At 36.4% G+C, this 19,603-nt stretch overlaps 1 protein-coding gene across 1 annotated transcript in view; it reads right to left on the bottom strand.

Annotated features, from left to right (window-relative positions):
- LOC128579607 (neurofilament medium polypeptide-like) overlaps positions 1-19,603 on the bottom strand; it is a gene marked incomplete at its 3' end in the record, with an annotated part of 132,562 nt that overhangs the window by 90,320 nt on the left and 22,639 nt on the right. The window contains exons 4-6 of the mRNA XM_053581597.1: positions 11,468-11,546; positions 10,453-10,514; positions 7,486-7,579 (exon numbers count right to left, since the gene is read on the bottom strand). Coding sequence (XP_053437572.1) covers positions 7,486-7,579; positions 10,453-10,514; positions 11,468-11,546 — 235 coding nt within the window. The remainder of the gene's footprint in view (positions 1-7,485; positions 7,580-10,452; positions 10,515-11,467; positions 11,547-19,603) is intronic.

The following is a 19,603-nucleotide window of genomic DNA, read 5'->3' as shown; positions in this document are numbered from 1 at the left end:
TATTAATGCATGACTGTCATACTTTAAAGACCTCAAAAAAGTAATACTTCGTTTAATATGGAATCATTAAAAACATCAAATAGCCAGATATTCCTCACAAATAAAAACAAATCTGGAGGAATCATGCTACCAGGTGTCATATTATACTATAAATCAATACAGATCAAAACAGCATGGTACTGGCACAAAAATAGAGGTAGATGTATGGAACAGAATAGAGAACCAAGAGAGGAACCCAGACACTTATAATCATTTGATCTTTGATAAGACCATCAAAGATGTCATTTTTGGGAAAGATTCTCTATTTAATCTGGGTGCTGGGTGAACTGGTTGGCAATGTGTAGAAGACTGAAACTGGACCCACACCTTTCAGGATTAACTAAGATAGACTCTCACTGGATTAAAGTTTTAAACTTCTGGATATATACCTAGTAGAGGTATTGTAGGATCCGATGGGAGGTATATTTTTAGATCCCTATGTGTTCTCCAAATATCCTTCCAAAAGAAATGCATTAGTTTGCATTCCCACCAGCAGTGCAGAAGTGTTCCCTTTTCTCCACATCCATGCCAGCATCTCTGGTTTGGATATTTTGTGATGTGGGGCTAATCTTACTGGAGTTAGATGATAGCTCAAAGAGGTTTTATTTGCAATTCTCTGATGATTAAAGATGATGAGCATTTTTGCATATGTCTGTAGGCAGTGTGCCGGTCTTCTTCAGAGAAGTTTCTCTTCAAGTCCCTTGCCCACCCTGAGATGAGATCACTTGTTCTTTTCCTGCTAATATGTTTGATTTCTATGTGGATTCTGGTGATTAAACCTTTGTCAGAGACATAACCTGCACATATCTTCTCCCATTCTGAGGGCTGTCTGCTTGTTTTACTTACTGTGTTCTTGGCTGTGCAGAAGCTTTTTAGTTTGATCAGGTTACAGTAATGTATTTCTGGTGTTGCTTCAGTTGCCCAGGGGGTACTCCTCATAAAATATTCACCCAGGTCATTTTCTTAAAGTATTTTCCCTGTACTTTCTTATAGTATTTTTAAAGTTTCATGTCTGAAGTGTAAATTTTAATACAGTGTGAGTCCATCTTAGTTAATACTGAAAGGTGTGTGTCCAGTTTCATTCTTCCACATGTAGCCAGCCAGTTCACCTAGCAGCATTTGTAAAATAAGGAATCATTTTCCCACTGAATGTTTTTAGTTGGCTTGTCAAAGGTCATATAATGGTAAATAGCTGAGTTTTCTCTTGGTTCTCTATTCTGTTGCAAACACCCACCTCTGATCAAAAAATACAGCATGTCTCAGGATACAAAATCAATACTTACAAATCTATAGATTTTACATATACCAACAACAGTCAAGCTGAAAAAATAGTCAAAGACTAGATTCCTTTTACAGTAGTACCATAGAAGATGAAATATTTGGGAATTTACCTCAAAAAGGACATGAAATATCTGTGTAAAGAGAACTATGAAACTCTGAGAGAAAAAAAAAAAAGGTGAAGATGTTAACGAATGGAAAAACATACCCATGCTCACGGCTGTGAAGAATATTCATTGTTAAAATGTCCATATTACCCAAAGCAACATGGAAAAACTAGTACTTTGTTTATATGGAATCAGAAAAAACCTTGAATAACCAAGACATTACTCAGAAATAAAGACAAAGCAGTAGCAATCAGGCTACCAGACTTCAGCCTATACTAGAAATCTATAGTGATCAAAACAGCATGGTAGTGCCACAAAAATACCGAGGTAAATGTATGGAACAGAATAGAGAAACAAGAGATTAACATGGACACTTACTATCATTTTATCATTTATCTTTTATAAGTGTATCAAAAACATAAATAGGAGCAAAGATTCCCTATTCAACAAATGGTGCTGGATGAATTGGCTGGCAACTTGTAGAACACTGAAACTGGACCCTCATCTTTCACCATTCACAAAAATTGATTCTCCCTGGATAAAAGATTTAAACTTAAGACATGAAACTATAAAAATACTTTAAGAGGGGACAGGTGAAACACTTGAAAAAATTGGCCTGGAAGAATATGTTATGAGGAGGATCCCAGCCCCTGGGCAACTGAAGCAACACTGAAAATATATTACAGAGATCTGATCAAACCCCAACTTCTGCACAGCCAAGAACAAAGGAAGTAAAGCAGGCACACGGTTCTCAGAATGGGAGAAGATTTTTCCAGGTATGTTTCCAACAAAGGTTTGATAACTAGAATAAACAGTAAACCCAAATTAATTAATAAGGAAAAAAACAAGTGATCCCATTTCATTTGGGGCAAGAGAATTGAACAGAAGCTTCTCTGAAGAAAATACGTGCATGGTTTTCACATGAAAAACTGTTCATCATCTTTAATCATCAGAGAAATACAAATCAAAACCACTTTGAGACATCATCTAACTCCAGGAAGAGTAGCCCACATCACAAAATCACAAAACTACAGATTTTGATGTGGATGTGGAGAGAAGGGAACATTTCTGCACTGCTGGTGGGAATGCAGGCTAATATGTTCCTTTTAGAAAGAGGTTTGGAGAACACTTAGGAAACTAAAAGTAGACCTACCATTTGATCCTGCTATGCCTCTGCTAGGAATACATCCAGATGACCAATCATCATTTTACAACAAACATATTTGCACCAGAATGTTTATTACAGCCCAATTCATGATTGCCCAGTCATGAAAGGAGCCCAGGTACCCATAGACCCCTGAATGGAGTAAAACACTGTTATATATGTATACCATGGAATATTATGCAGCCATCAGAAAGATGGAGACTTTGCCCCTTTTATGTTCACATGGATGGAGCTGGAACATATTTTTCTTAGTACAGTATATCAAGAGCGGAAGAAAAATGATCCAATGTACTCAGTACTATTATGAAAGGAATATATAATCCCTCACACTTTTATATGAATGATAAATCACAACTATAGCCCAGAATGAAAGAGGGAAGAGAGGGGGAGAGTAAGAGGGGCGGTGTGTGAAGGAAGATAAAAGGTGGGACATCACCTATGTTGTATATTGTAAGGGCACATGTCAAATCTATTAAGAGTAGAGACTCAATGTCTTAACACGACAAATAATCAAATGAAGTGTTGGCTATGTTAACCAGTTTGATGTAAGCATTCAAAATTGTGTATAAAAGCATTAATGTACAGTTATGATTCGTTAAAAAATTATGATATAAAAATAAGTACATCAGAAAAAAAAACTTATTGTCCCTTCATTTCAACTTTTAACTTCTGATTTCCTTGCTTGTTTTAGTGTTTGTATTATCTTCACATTTCTCCTCACCTGTGTTAAATGCACGCCGAGTGTCTGTGTGCATTGTTAGCATTTTTACAGTATACTTTTTTTTTTCATTTAAATAAACTTTAGAAGGTGAGTGCCGATTATACTTCAGGAACACAAAGTAGGCATGAGATGGGAAATATTTTTGTGACTGAGACCTTTTCATTGAGAAAATGCCTCAAACAATAAAAAGTGGACACTCCAGGTGCATCATTCCTCTCATAGTCTGGTATAGTATTTGTTACATTAGATGGTGCTTTTTCAAAACTTCCCTCCTTCTTTACACAAACTCCACTATAGGACAAGCAGGAATTTTCTATTATTCAAAGTTTTAACCAAAACTCTGTTTCAACTCATTTCTCAGGTGTTTTTATTTACTTCCCCATTCTACTTTGCATTGTTTGATGCACAGTCACTCATACTTTTGCACAAAAGGAAGTTCTGAATATGTAGATACATTCTATCAGTCCTCATTCATTCCCGGTCACTATTAATGTGATTATTTCTGTACTGTTTTTATTTTTTTATTTTTTTTATTAAATCATAGCTGTGTACATTAGTATGATCATGGGGCACCATACACTTGGTTCATAGACCGTTTGACACATTTTCACCACACTAGTTAACATAGCTTTCCTGGCATTTTCTTAGTTACTTTGCTAAGACCTTTACATTCCACATTTACTAAGGTTCACATATACCTTCTGTACTGTTTTTAAAAACTGATAACTGAAAACTTGGAAATTTTACATTATCACAAGGTAAAATTAATAGCAATCAGAAAGAAAAGCCAATTCTCAAATGTGAATTCAAATGATGCTGTCTTCTGACACAGACTATATGCTTAAGCCCACATCTAATATATTCTAATGTCCTCATAAGACAGTGAGTGAAGGAACCTTGATACCTTTTAATGATTTCCTGCAGCTAAGTGAGTTACAACTTGCTGCTATATCCTCACATCCAAGTCCTTTTCTGCAAGGTAGGATTTCCTTCATAGACACAATCTAATGACCTCATTCCCTCTCGCAACACACACACTGAACTGAGTTAGAGGCCACAAGGCAGAAAAAGTAAACAAACTGGCGTTAATGACTGGGAGTATAAAATTACACTACAGTTTGGGACACTGGGAATCTCTGCACATGAGTCCAACTCAGTGGCCATCATGATAAAATTGCTCGTAATTTCTCTTGCTTAGTAATATGATTCCGTACTTGGCATTACCTTTCTTATCATGTAAGGTTATAAAACTAAAGAGCCAGGAAAACACCAGAAATATTCTGCCTCGCTTCCAAGGACAAAGATTATCTATATAAGTAACTCTTCACTTTAGGAAGGTTTAAGTTTTATAACGAGTTTTAAAAACTTCTTAAAATTAAATATTAACTAACCACGTATGAATTCTAAAATGCTGTTCCAGTAGGAAATGTCCCTTGGACTATGTCACATCATTCATGTAAACAATATCAAACAAGGAACTTAAATTTATATTTCTTGATACCTGTGGCTGGTTATTTTCACTTCCTTTAGGCTCTTCTTCCACTTTCACTGATGTTGATAAAATGTTCAGTCATGTAAATTTCATATATTCAGTTAAATGAGTTGCTTAGAATGATGTGATAAAATCTCTCAGCTTTATAAAAATATTTACAAACCTAAGCTTATTTTTATCTTACAAATTGAGAGTTTAGATGAAGTTAAATCTTTAGCAGACTATATACTTCTTTAAAAATTACTCCTAATTATCTAACACTTGAAAAACCACTCAGAAGACTACTAGATGTCACCAGGTAGAAGGTGTACAAAGATCACAGATTCACTCACAAATTCATCCACACAACATAAATGACAAAGCCATCATAAACAAAGAAAAATTTCTCAATCCAGGAAAACATATCAAGTAGCCCTGTGTACTCCTGTCTACCTCCTATTAGAACCTTCAATGCATTGCACATGTTAATCATTACGTTGCTGTTACTTTTTATACCTTCATCAGTGTATGCCTGGTGATATATATGTGAAATGCTTTTCGCTCATGTGCTCACAATCTTCTTTCCATTTTTTCTTTCTTTCTTTTTTTTTTTTTTTTGACACAGATTGCTATGTGAGGACTCCATTCATTATGGCTCTTTCCCTGGATAAACAGGCATATCCTCCCTCAGTGAGGCTTCAAGACTCTATGAATTTCTATTTTGCAACTTCCCCATCTTAACTGTAAGTTATTTATTTCCATTTCTATTCCCCAGATCTCAAGGCTGTAGGACACAATATTCCACAGCATCATTGGGCAAGCAGTTTTTACCTATTTTACTTGATAATTACGGAATGGGGTCAAAGAAAAATGAATAAGATGCATCAAGGTTGGCATTTCCAGAGCTCATGTGTGAGCTGAGAAGGAAAGGGTGAGATGAGCAAGGTGAAAAGTTGGAGAGGCCAAGAAAAAATGAGAGCAGGATGAGATGGAGCACCCTGCGGACTACAGATTAGGTGTACACTGTATCCTCTAGCTTTCCCATCTTCATATTTCTTCCTCCACTCATTCAAAAGCCTTGTAAGATACATCTAAGTAATTATGCATATTCACTCTAAATATGACATATTTATAAAAAAAGGAAACAGACTGATTCACCTCATCATTATAACATAGTAACTAATTTTTCCATTTAAAAATCAGTGTCATATTCATTGAAAATATTAAGAAAAGTCATGAAATGGGCTCTATAAATTTATGGGTTTTGACTTTATTTTATGTGGGATATTACATTAATCTCTTTCTGATTTTAGAAAACACCTATTTTAATAAAGAATATTTTTTAAAATGACCAGTGTTTTTATATTCAAGTTAATCTATTTTTGTGAATGAATATAGACATAGCACATTTCTCTGATGCCTAACACTTACAGGAGGAGAAATGTATTTTTGTTATAGCCCCACAGATTCGCCATTCCCCACAATTTTTTTTTCTCCCAAAATGTTCCTTGAATATCCAGACTGGAGAATTCAAACAGAAATAGTTTCAAGTACCAGATTCTATCCTTCTAAATTCCACATTATAATTCTAGCACACTCTCTTGCTTCCAGTGATCTCTGTGGCAGAAGTAATCTTTTTTTTTTTTTTTTTTTTTTTTTTTTTTTTTTGTAGAGACAGAGTCTCGCTGTACCGTCCTCGGGTAGAGTGCAGTGGCGTCACACGGCTCACAGCAACCTCTAACTCTTGGGCTTACGTGATTCTCTTGCCTCAGCCTCCCGAGCAGCTGGGACTACAGGCGCCCGCCACAACGCCCGGCTATTTTTTCGTTGCAGTTCACTGGGCTGGGTTTGAACCTGCCACCCTCGGCACATGGGGCTGGCGCCCTACTCACTGAGCCACAGGCGCTGCCCGGCAGAAGTAATCTTAGTAATCTTAATCTGTGTAAAGGAAACTTTCTTGAATCGATACAAAAGCATTCTCTCGGGTTTCTTCATGATTAACTGCAACATTACATGGCTAACTTATTCCCTCCTTCTTTCCCTGCTCATGAATCTTTCTTCAAATCTCTGGTCACCATTCTTTTCAGGGATCATTTATGCCACTTCTTTCCTCTTCAATGACTAGTAATAGTTCATATCTATAATTTGGAATTGTTCACTTTTTTCTTTATCCCATCTGGCTAGGAACATGTTCTGAAATACATGTAAAAGCAATATAAGGCCCTCCTTTGATCCTTCTGTTGGAAATGTTCTCCAATAGATCTTCCTATATATTTCTCTACAGGGATGTCTATAGTCTTGTTACTTAGTGTGGTCCAAGAACCTGCAGCATTGGAGTCACCTGGGAAGTATAAGAAACACAGAGTCCCAGGGGAGCGGTAGCTCGACCCTGTAATCCCAGCACTCTGGGAGGCCAAGGCAGGTGGATGCCTGTGCTCTGGAGTTCAGGACTAGCCTGTGCAAGAGTAAGATCCCATCTGTAAAAATGAGTGGACACTGTGATTGGTTTTTGTAGTCCCAGCTACTCAGGAGGCTGAGGCAAGAGGATCACTTGAGCCCAAGAGTTTGAGGTTGCTGTGAGCTATGACATCACAGAATTCTACTGAGAGTGACAGAGTGAGACACTGCCTCCAAAAAAAAAAGAAGTGGAAAGTCCTGGATATGTCAAATCAAATTGTCTTTTACGGGAAAATACAGTTCTTACCTTCTACTTGTGCATTTACACTGTTTTTCTCTTCTTGATTGGCATCCTGAGATGAATAACTAAGATCCTTCTCTGAAAGAGTCTCTGAGATATTCTATTAAAATTAATATCAATATGAGTTCAGTTAAAAATAATAAGTTACATCAAGATTTGCTAATCATTTTCTCCAAAGCATCTTAATTTCTTTTGGTAAAAGCAATGACATACAAAAGAAGAGGAACAAGTATTGAAAATCAAAACATTTCAGTAGAGAAGTTCACATATGCTGTCTAGATTAAGCTCATCTTTTATCTGAATATCGATGTGTAGACACAGCATGAAAGGCCAAAATGAGTCATATTCACAAAAAATATGAACTAATGTGCATATTTCAACATGTAACGAACTTCAAAATAAATGATTACTTCACATTCACCACCAGGAATAAGAGAACATTTTTAAAAAACAAAATACACTTGCTATAATAGTTATGCATTAAACACATAAAATATTTTTAATGAAATTTTAGCATAAAAATTTCAGATATAGCATTCTAAGAAACTTTTGTTATGTCATATTGGGCATAAACCAAATATTCATTTTTAATTCATATTAATGTAAGTGTACCTAAACAGAAAATTTCTGAAGCTGCTTTATTTAGGTAAACAAAAGGTTAGAAAAATCTAAAATATGTTTTGATAGAGTTTTTACTTATGGTTGAATAAAAAGATACCATAGCTAAAATAACTATTTTTTATGTTTACATAAAATCAAACAAATATTAGATATAGTATGTAACTTTATGCTAATAAAAATCAATTTCAAGAACTATAGCAATCCTCAATATAAAAGAATAAGAACATTTATTTTTGAAGCATCTAAGGTATCCCAGACATGTATTTCCACATTTTCTTTTCTATGTATTATAATAATAAAATTAAAGTTGGCTGCTGATGATGATTACCCTACTTTCTGCTTCCTGGAGTTCCCAGGATGTTCAGAGTAAAATGATTTACATATGTGATCCATTGTTCTTTCTGCCCTATCTTCCTCTCCGAATTTCACATGGCTGGCTCCTCCTCAGCCTTTAGCTGGTAGCTTGAACTTCACACTCAGAAATATCTTCCCTGACTGTGGATTTCCACCCCAGTCCCGTCCCCATTAACTGCAATCTTCCTCAATATTGTCAAACCTGATATTCTCTGCTTTCTCTATATGAAGCCCACATAGTAAATCAGAATTTTTTGCTGTTTGGTTTTCTCTTGTTACTACTATAAGGCATCCTATTGTACATTCAGTGTCTAACTACTTAGCACATAATTGGTACTTATAGTCCCTGTTACTTCGGAGGCTGAGGCAAGGGGATCACTTGAGCCTAAGTGTTTGAGGTTGCTGTGAGCTATGACACCATAGCACTCCACCCAGGGCACAGAATGAGATTTTGTCTTTACATGTTCAAGGTCATGTACATGTACATGTCTCTACATGTTCAAGGTCAAAAAATGTACAAATCTCATTGGGAAGATCTTAAGCACAAAATCACTAGAGTGATTTTATTCTTACAGGATATTGGCCACGATAGTCTCCTGAAACTTATTATACCCCAAATTACAAAGACTCATGCCTGTTCTAACTTGCTTAACTTCCCATTTTTTCCTTGACACTACTGTCTTAAGGTTTTGCTTTGTTTGTTTTTTTTAAAAAAGAACTACTTCCGGGCGGCGCCTGTGGCTCAGTGAGTAGGGCGCCGGCCCCATATGCCGAGGGTGGCGGGTTCAAACCCAGCCCCGGCCAAACTGCAACAAAAAAATAGCCTGGCGTTGTGGCGGGCGCCTGTAGTCCCAGCTGCTCGGGAGGCTGAGGCAGGAGAATCGGGTAAGCCCAGGAGTTAGAGGTTGCTGTGAGCCATGTAACGCCACGGCACTCTACCCGAAGGTGGTACAGTGAGACTCTGTCTCTACAAAAAAAAAAAAAAAAAAAAAAAAAGAACTACTTCCCATATTTATTAAATCATTAAATAAAACTGTGAACATTTCTTACATTTGCATGCATACTTTTCAGACTATAAAAATGTTTCCAGATTTCATACTGTATTTGTTCATTACACATACCTAAAAGGTTGATATTAGTGCCATGTCTATGAATTAGGTCACAGACATTCAAAATTCATTAAATAATTTCCCTCAGTTTCCACAGAAAGTGAAAGATCCAGAATAACATGTCTTTTGACATCCATTTGAATCTGGTGCTGCTGCCCAACCACTGCTTCCAAGAGGTCAGCCTTTAACATGTCTTCCTACCTGAGCTCTGCTTCTGAATAAATTGTCAGTATTTCACACCTACAGTATATCAGAAGCATGGCTGCCACAAAAGTACTCTATGTGTTCTATTTTAGAAAATGACTTCTGCTTAAAACGCCACTAAATCAAATTGTTACTATTACAGCCCCACATGTTCACTTACTCCCCATGATTTTTTGTTTTTTCTCCTAAAACGTTCCTTGATGATCTAGCCTGGTCAATTCAAACATAGTAACAGTTTTGAGTGCCACATTTTATCATTTCAAGTTCCAAGTTATAAAAATCAACACTCCAAACTGCTTTTCCCTGAATTTCATTAGCACTTTTATTACACATCCATATTTACTACGGACTCATGCATTTGGCTATAGGTTGATCTTGAATAATTCTTTAGTTTTTAAATAAACTTAACTTCAAAGCCAAATGGGATTCTTATAACTCCTAAGCCTTATCATTTTGTATTATATTACACTGTCTTTTTAAATGAATCTTGCAAATTAGCAGAATTTTACTATTCAGCAGCTCATTCTTTCCACATAATTACTTTATTAATTATGGCCTGATAATGTAAGAAAATAATTCCTTGTGGGCACATACACAGCTGAGAAAAGGTTATTAAAAGCATCCCTTTTATGTTTTAAAGTTGTCAATGCTTATATTTTAAAGTAATGATAAGAAAAGACATTACCTCCAAATACAAACTTGGTTCTTTTGGTCTGTCTTGTCTTGATAACAGTACAGAGATTTCATCTATAAAATGTTATTTACAGATAAATTAATGACAAAAGTATTACTGCATTTTAAAAACATATTCAAATCTACCTCTTTGTGACTATTTCAGTAAAATAAAACTCATAGCAAAAAGAATTTCACAAGGTTAAAGCAGTTTCAGGAAAAAGTTTATAGTATAAAAAAAGGCAAAAGAAAGATATTAAAAAGGAATGGACATTAAATACTTGTGTCCTCACCTATGGTGCATCTTGCAAATGTACATGTGAAGTCTATGAAGAGTACAGTATCAATGTCTTAATACAACAATTAAGTAAGTGACGTGAAGGCTATGTGAACAATCTGGATTTTGGGCGGTGCCTGTGGCTCAGTCGGTAAGGCGCCGGCCCCATATACCGAGGGTGGCGGGTTCAAACCCGGCCCCGGCTGAACTGCAACCAAAAAATAGTTGGGCGTTGTGGCGGGCGCCTGTAGTCCCAGCTACTCGGGAGGCTGAGGCAAGAGAATCGCTTAAGCCCAGGAGTTGGAGGTTGCTGTGAGCTGTGTGATGCCATGGCACTCTACCGAGGGCCATAAAGTAAGACTCTGTCTCTACAAAAAAAAAAAAAAAAAAAAAAGATTTTTAAAAAAAGGGTGGCGCCTGTGGCTCAAGGAGTAGGGCGCTGGTCCCATATGCCATAGGTGGCGGGTTCAAACCCAGCCAGGGCCAAAAACCACAAAAAAAAAAAAAAAAAATCTGGATTTAAGCAGTCCAAATTGTATATAAAATCAGCACATCATACCTCATAAATACATTAATGTACACAGTTATGATTTAATAAAAACAATACAATAAATCAAAGGAATGGACATCAAACCAATACCCATTATTGGTTTTGACTTCATAATAGCACATAATCATTAAATTTTTGAGATATTTCCCCTAAATTACCACCTCTTATTATTTTTTATAACAAAAATAAAATTGTCTTTACTTGTTTCCTTTTGTGTAGCACTTTCAACAATACCAATCGTGTTGGTATTGTCTTCAACTTCTGACTCTCTTGCTCCTTCCTATTGAGAAAAAGAAAAGCCAAATTCAGGAAATGTATTGATTCACTCACACACCAATCTGTTAGCAAAACAAAACACCTTCACTATGTTTATCAAGCATACACACTATCTGGGAGAATAATTTGAACATAGAAACACAATATAGAGTCTGTCCTACATTTAAGGAGGTGTGACAAAGATATATGAAAACAAATCAGAAAAGTAATTGATGAGTCTGTAATTACAGTAAATTAATTACACTAAGGATACAATGGAGGAAGAGTCAGTTCTACCCAGGAAGCTTAGGAAATGCAGCAAAGATAGAGGCGTATTTTCAAAGACAACGATGTGCGCAGTGAGAGTGTGAAGGGCTTTTAGACAGGGGAGAAGGGGCAAAAGGATGAGGAATGGAACCACAGGGCATATGAGGGCTATGAAAGTAATGCGGTAAAACTGCAACCTTGTGATAAGGAACAGGTTTTAGAGATGAAATGAGAGAATCAGGCCAAGCTACCAAAGACAGGTGGCAGAAGAGGTGCAAACTTTCCCTTTCCTGTAATGGGATCCACTCAATAAGCACGTAAGTCAGGCCACCACAAACATATTTTCAAAAGGTCACCTTGGTAGCAATGTGAAGATAGATGAACACAGGACAAAATCAGAAAAGAGCTTTTCAAAATCATAAATCAGAAAGTGAATTATGGTAATAAGCTATGAACACTGGTAATGGTGAGTGACTGGATTGGTGATCTGCAGGAGAGTTAAAGTACAAGATTTACACTAACTTAATGTTTCAGTGCTACTTACTATGTGTTATTTACATAATAGAAAAATCAGATGACAAAATAGGGAACAGAGTCAAGGAAGTAAAGGAAGGGTTAAGGACAGTGTCTTCAGTCCTTAAAGTCTAATATGTCAACTATGAAGCACCCAAGGACATAGGAGGTAAATCTGGGTAAATACTTTAGGAAGAGATTACCATACTCATGAAAGGCATATGGTGTTAAGAACATAAGTATGTGTAAGCTATACTAAACTGGCACACCTTATGTAATCCAACAGAACTCTGACATTTGGAAAATGACAACAAAAGGATTTGAATTTTATATTTTAACATTTTTAAAGAAATAATATACTTTTATTAACATGTGCAAACTTTTATTTCTCATTATTATGTGCATTTTTTAAATGGATGAAAATATTTAACTCTAAAACACCAATTCAGGATGCTACAAGAAAGCTCTCTTTCAATAATTAGCCCTAAATTCTGACCTGTAGAAGAGAAATGCTGATTTGATTAGAGAATTATGAGGGCATTTTAAGTACTACTATGATGTAAGAAAGAAATGTAAAACCCTAGTTTGAATTTCACATGGTTTTCTTAGTCGTTTGTCAACAACATATGAATAACTGTGATTGTCTATTGACCCACCCCTGATAGAATGGTCACTATAAATTAAGGAAAGGTAGGGGGACAAGGCATGTGGTATGCCTTTTGGGGAGGGAACTAGGGTCCTCATCATCTACCAAAGCAATCAATGTACCTAGTTCTATGTACCCTCAAAAAAAGAGGGTAATCTGGAAAATGGTGGCCGAGTAACAGCTTCCTTGAAACTGGACACAGTGAGTCGGGGGAGACAAGACCACAGGCATCTCTGGCTGGTGGGATCTGCTTATATTTATCCCTTTGAGGACAGAGGGAGTCAGCGAGAGACTTCTTGACCACAAGAGGAGGACAAAAGCAGTGTAAAACTGGAAAGTGGTTGTGTGTGTTTGTTCAGTCTAATCATGCTGACAGCTGTAAGAACAGCAGCAGTGAGATTGCAAAGGGGCAATCTCACCTGTGAGCTGTTTTGGTGTTTTTGGACTTGGCACTCAGTTGAACTCTCTTGCGAGAGCTTGGACAGGAGTGTGGAGAAATTTGGGCATTGTCCAGGGCCACCGAGCTGAATGGAGCTAACAGTGTCCAGCTGTGGGTCGTGGTGAGTCATTGTGAGAGAACTGCCCAGGCAAGCTCTGCCCTCAGGGTCACAGAGCAAGGATCAGGTGGGATCTAGTAATCTAGTGACTGAGCAGCCTAAAGGTGGGGCAGAGCTGCCTTACAGCCTTAGACCTCAGGGGCACAGTGAGACTGGTTTTGGCACACTGGATAGCCACTTCAGCAGTGATCCAAGCAACAAGTGCTTTCCTGGGAAAGCTTCTGCATAGCCAAGTTTAGCAGTTTAAAGTGCCCTTTAAGAGAGCTGAGGGGATATTTGGGTCTCCACCCTGAGGGATTTGAGAAATAGGCAGAGGCCTCCAGTCGTATCAGCATTGTGATTAACATCTTATACCCAAGATCACCTGTTGCCCAGACAATATTCAGCAAGATATATATACTGCTTTGTCCTTGGTTTTGTTATTTTATTTTATTTTTGTTGTTGTTGTTGCTGTTTTGTTTTTTTAATTTCAATCTTTTACCCATAGAATTTTCTTTTATTTATTTTTTTCTTTTCTTTCACCATTTGTCTAGTTTAAATACTATTTCCCACTGTTGCCTTTTTCTATAATTAGAACTTCATTTTTGCTACTGTTTCTATGCCTATTTGGTTTTCCCCCAATTTTATCCTGTAAGTTTTATTTTTTTATTGTTTTGGTTTGATTTATAGCATTTTTGTCTTTACTCTCTACTTGGTGTAGGTAAGGTACTGTGTCCTAACAGGCTAGTAAGGGAACCACCCAACCCGGTGCCCCCAGATGTTTTTTTATTATTATTTTTAGGTTAGGTCAAAGTACCCTACTGTGCACCTATGTTGCTCTGTCTCACTCTTTCTGTGTCTCTCTTATTTTTTAAATATTACTTTTTACTCATCCCTTCTTCTTCTTTTTTTTTTCTTTTATCCCTTCTTGCTCTTCAACCTTCTCATCCTTCTGTTCCTATACCAAAAGGACTCATTGAAACACTAGTCCAGAGGCATGGCAACTTAAAGAGCAAGGGGAAGTGAAAGGAAAATGAGATCAAGGAAACAGATAAAAGAAATCATTCATGACGAAGAATCAGCAGAAAACTCCTGGCAACATAAAAACCCAGTCCAGAGCAACCCCTCCAAGGGACCATGAGGTAGCAACAGCAGAGGATTCCACCTACAAAGAAATGTTAGAAATGACAAAAAGGTAATTTAGAATACAGGTGATGAAAACAATGAAGGAAATGATGGAAACAACGAAGGAAACTGCTGATAAAGTTGGAAATAACTAAAAGGAAATTCAAAAACAATCAAATAAGAGATGAACGATATGAAGAATACAGAAAGTGTATAGCAGAGCTGAAGGAACTGAAGCAGTCAATTAGGGAACTTAAAGATGCAATAAAAAGTATCAACAACAGATTAGACCATGCAGAAGAAATAATTTCGGAGGTAGAGGACAAAGCTCTTGAGATAATTTAGATATTTAAAGAGGCAGAAAAGAATAGAGAGAGAAAGTAGAACATTCACTGACAGAATTATGGGACTTTATGAAGCATTCAAACATACGAGTGATAGGTATCCCAGAAAGGGAAGACGGATGCCACAGGGGAATGGAAGCCATACTAGAGAATAGTATAAATGAGGTGGGTAGAGGGAAGAGGATTGGTGGGATTACACCAGCGGTGCATCTTACAAGGGTATATGTGAAACTTGGTAAACGGTCTGTGAAGCTAGTGAATGATGTCCCATGATCATATCAATGTACACAGCTATGATTTAATAAAAAAAATAAAGAGGATTACCTTCAGAGGAATAAACTGAACATGGTGAAAAAGAAAAAGAGAAAAAAAAAAAAAAACAACTTTGGCCAGACTAAGTAGAAATAGAAAAGTAAAATCTCTAGTAACCTCAATCAGAAATGATACAGGGGAAATTACAACTGATGCCACAGAGATACAAGAGATCATCTCTGAATACTCCCAGAAACTCTATGCCCAGAAATTTGACAATGTGAAGAAAATGGATCAACATTTGGAATCACACCCTATCCCTAGACATAGCCAGGAAGAAATAGAGCTCCTGAACAGACCAATTTCAAACACTCAGATCAAAGAAACAATAAAAAAGCTTCCAACAAAAAAATGCCCTGGTCCAGCTGACTTCACACCAGAATTCTATCAAACCTTCAAGGAAGAGCTTTTTCCCGTACTGCAGAAATATTCCAATAAATTGAGGAGGAAGGAATCTTCCCAACACAGTCTATGAAGCAAATATCACCCTGATACCAAAACCAGAAAAAGACCCAATTAAAAAGAATTTCAGACCAATTTCACTAATGAATATAATGAATATAGATGAAAAAATTCTCAACAAAATCCTAGCCAACAGATTACAGCTTATGATCAAATAGTCATATACCATGATCAAGTAGGTTTCATCCCAGGGATGCAAGGCTGGTTTAATATACGCAAGTCTATAAACATTATCCATCATATTAACAGAAGCAAAAATAAAGATCATATGATCCTCTCAATAGATGTAGAAAACGCATTTGATAAAATTCAGCATCCTTTTCTAATTAGAACACTGAAGCGTATAGGCATAGGTAGCACATTTCTGAAACTGATCAAAGCTATCTATGACAAATTTGCAGCTAATATTTTACTGAATGGAGTAAAACTGAAAATTTTTCCTCTTAGAACTGGAAACAGACAAGGTTGTCCTCTGTCACCTTTACTATTCAATGTAATTCTGGAAGTTCTAGCCAATACAATTAGGCAAGACAAGAAAATAAATGGAATCCAACTGGGAGCAAAGAAGGTCAAACTCTCCCTCTTTGCTGACGACATGATCTTATACTTAGAGAATCCCAAAGACTCAACCAAAAGACTCCTGGAAGTCATCAAAAAATACAGTAATATTTCAGGATATAAAGTCAATGTCCACAAGTCAGTAGCTTTTGAATATATCAATAACAGTCAAGATGAGAGGCTAATAAAGGGCAAAAACTCCTTCACCATAGTTTCAAAGAAAATAGAATACCTAGGATTATACCTAACAAAGGAGGTGAAGGACCTCTATAAAGAAAATTATGAAATCCTCAGAAAGGAAATAGCAGAGGATATTAACAAATGGAAGAACATACCATGCTCATGACTGGGAAGAATCAACATTGTTAAATGTCTATAAATCCCAAAGCAGTCTACCTATTCAATGCTATTCCTATTAAAATACCAACATCCTACTTTCAAGATTTGGAAAAAATAATTCTGCATTTCGTATGGAACCAGAAAAACACCCATATAGCTGAGGCAGTTCTTATCAATAAAAATAAAGCTGGGGGCATTACCATATGTGATTTTAGGCTGTCCTACAAAGCCACAGTGGTCAAGGCAGCATAGTAGTGGCACAAAAATAGAGACATAGATATTTGGAATCAAACAGAAAACCAGGAGATGAAACTAACATCTTACAACCAACTAATCTTCGATAAACCAAACAAGAACATGCCTTGGGGGAAAGTATCCTTATTCAATAAATGGTGTTGGGAGAACTGCATATCCACATGTAAAAGAATGACACTGGACCCACACCTTTCTCCACTCACAAAAATGGATTCAAGATGGATAAACGACTTAAATTTAAGGCATGAAACAATAAAAGTCCTCAAAGAAAGCACAGGAAAAACAAAGATATTGGCCTGGGGAAAGACTTCATGAATAAGACTGCCATGGCAATTGCAACAACAAAAATAAACAAAATGGGACTTCATTAAACTGAAACGGTATTGTACAGCTAAGGAGACAATAACCAAAGCAAATAGACAACCTACACAATGGGAAAGGATATTTGCTTGTTTTTAATCAGACAAAAGCTTGATAACTAGGATCTATAAAGAACTGAAATTAAGGGCGGCGCCTGTAGCTCAAGGAGTAGGGCGCCAGTCCCATATGCCGGAGGTGGCAGGTTCAAACCCAGCCCTGGCCAAAAACACACACACACACACACACACACACACAAAAAAAAAAAAAAAAAAGAACTGAAATTAATACCTATGAAAAAAGCCAACAATCCCCTATGTCAATGGGCAAGAGACATGTGTAGAACCTTCTTTAAGACAGACGAATGGCTAACAAACATATGAAAAAATGTTCATCATCCCTATCTATTAGAGAAATGCCAACCAAAACCACCTTAGATACCATCTAACCCCAGCAAGAATAGCCCACATCACAAAATCTCAAAACTGCAGATGCTGGTGTGGGTGTGGAGAGAAGGGACCACTTTTACCCTGCTGGTGGGACTGCAAACTAGCACAACCTTTTTGGAAGGAAGTATGGAGAAACCTCAAAGTACTCAAGCTAGACCTCCCATTTCATCCTGCAATCCCATTACTGGGCATCTGCCCAGAAGGAAAAAATCCTTTTATCATAAGGACACTTGCACTAGACTGTTTACTGCAGCTCAATTTAAAATCGTCAAAATGTGGAAACAGCCTAAATGCCCACCAAGTGTGGAATGGATTAACAAACTGTGGTATATGTGCAACATGGAATACTATTCAGCTATTAAAAATGGAGACTTTAACTACTTTGTATTAACCTGCATGGACATGGAACACATTATTCTTAGTAAAGCATCAGAAGAATGGAGAAGCATGAATCCTATGTACTCAATTTTGATATGAGGACAATTAATGAAAAGGACATGGTAAGGGTGGGGGAAGTGGAGAGCAGAGAGAGGGAAGGAGGAAATAGGGGGGATCCTTGGTGCGTGTCACAACTTTTGGGGGCAAGACATGATTGCAAGAGGAACTTTGACTAACAAATGCAGTAAGTGTAACCTAGTTTGTTGTACCCTCAAAGAATCCCCAGCAATAAAAAAAAAATAAAATAAAATAAAAAAAATTTGAAGAAAGGATCTAGAATTAAAAAAACTCTAAGATTATCCAAGTTAAAGATTTAGAAATCTCCCAGTATATACATGATTGTCCACCAGGACCTGATACTCACATGAGGAAAGAAGAAATGGACTAAAATATTGAGCCAACAGGATTATTGGGTTTTACCGATAAAGGATGTTATGTGCATGGTTTGACAAGTATGAATACTAAAGTTAATAATGCTTCTTGAGAATAATAAAATCTCTGCATTGCTGGACATATTTGTCAAAGTAAGAAATGACCTTCCAGAGATAATTCTATATACTCTTTTGCAATCTTTACTGCCTTATGCTTCTGTAACACTGGGTAGTTTATTTGACGATTCTTTAATCAAATCTGATCACATACACTGGATGTGTGAACATCTGTGTCCATTACAGAGATTCCATGAGCACAAGATGAATGAGAAAATCACCAAAATAAACAAGTGACTAATTTGTTTAAGAGGATTGAGTTTAAAACCTCTTTTCACATTTAATGGATAAAGACATTTTAATTTTAGTTAACAAAACTATAAATGCTTATTTATTTTGCCTTTTTATTTTCAAAAAGTTCAGCTACCAAGAAATTACATCAAACAGTAAGATAAATTAGTTAAGTAAGTTGAGAATATACTAAACAATGTTAGAAAACTTAAAAAAAAGCCAGAAGAGTCAAATAATAATAATTAATTTAATAACTCTAATAGAGCCTAAAAGAGGTTTCACTTTGCATAATATCTAAATATAGGTTTGACTAGATTAAATATAAGACGATGTTTCATTAAATTGAAAAGAAATAATAAGGACTAAGTTTCCTTTTTTAGAGATACTATAGAAAAAAGAATAAATCTTAAAAAGAAGTTTGATGTTCAGGCTGTCTTAAGCAATCAAAGGAGAAGATAACTTTTGTGGGTTAGTCATAAATGGAATAACCTAAAAAAGAAAAGATAATCACATAGAATTAACATGATTTTTCTAAAAAATATGTAAAAGTCCTTTGTTGTTATTATAATAATAATAATTATTATTATTATTTTAAGACAGAATCTCGCTATGTCCCCCTAGGTAGAGTGCCGTGTCGTCACAGCTCCAAGCAACTTCTAACTTTTGGGCATCAGCAATTCTCTTGCCTCAGCCTCATAAGTAGTTGGGACTACAGGCACCCACCACAATACCTGCCTATTTTATTGTTGCAGTTGTCATTGT

The sequence above is a fragment of the Nycticebus coucang genome, unplaced genomic scaffold (assembly GCF_027406575.1).
Source record: "Nycticebus coucang isolate mNycCou1 unplaced genomic scaffold, mNycCou1.pri scaffold_70, whole genome shotgun sequence".
NCBI lineage: Eukaryota > Metazoa > Chordata > Mammalia > Primates > Lorisidae > Nycticebus > Nycticebus coucang.
Note: the sequence above shows the minus strand (reverse complement) of the source record. Positions and strands in the feature narration are given on the sequence as shown.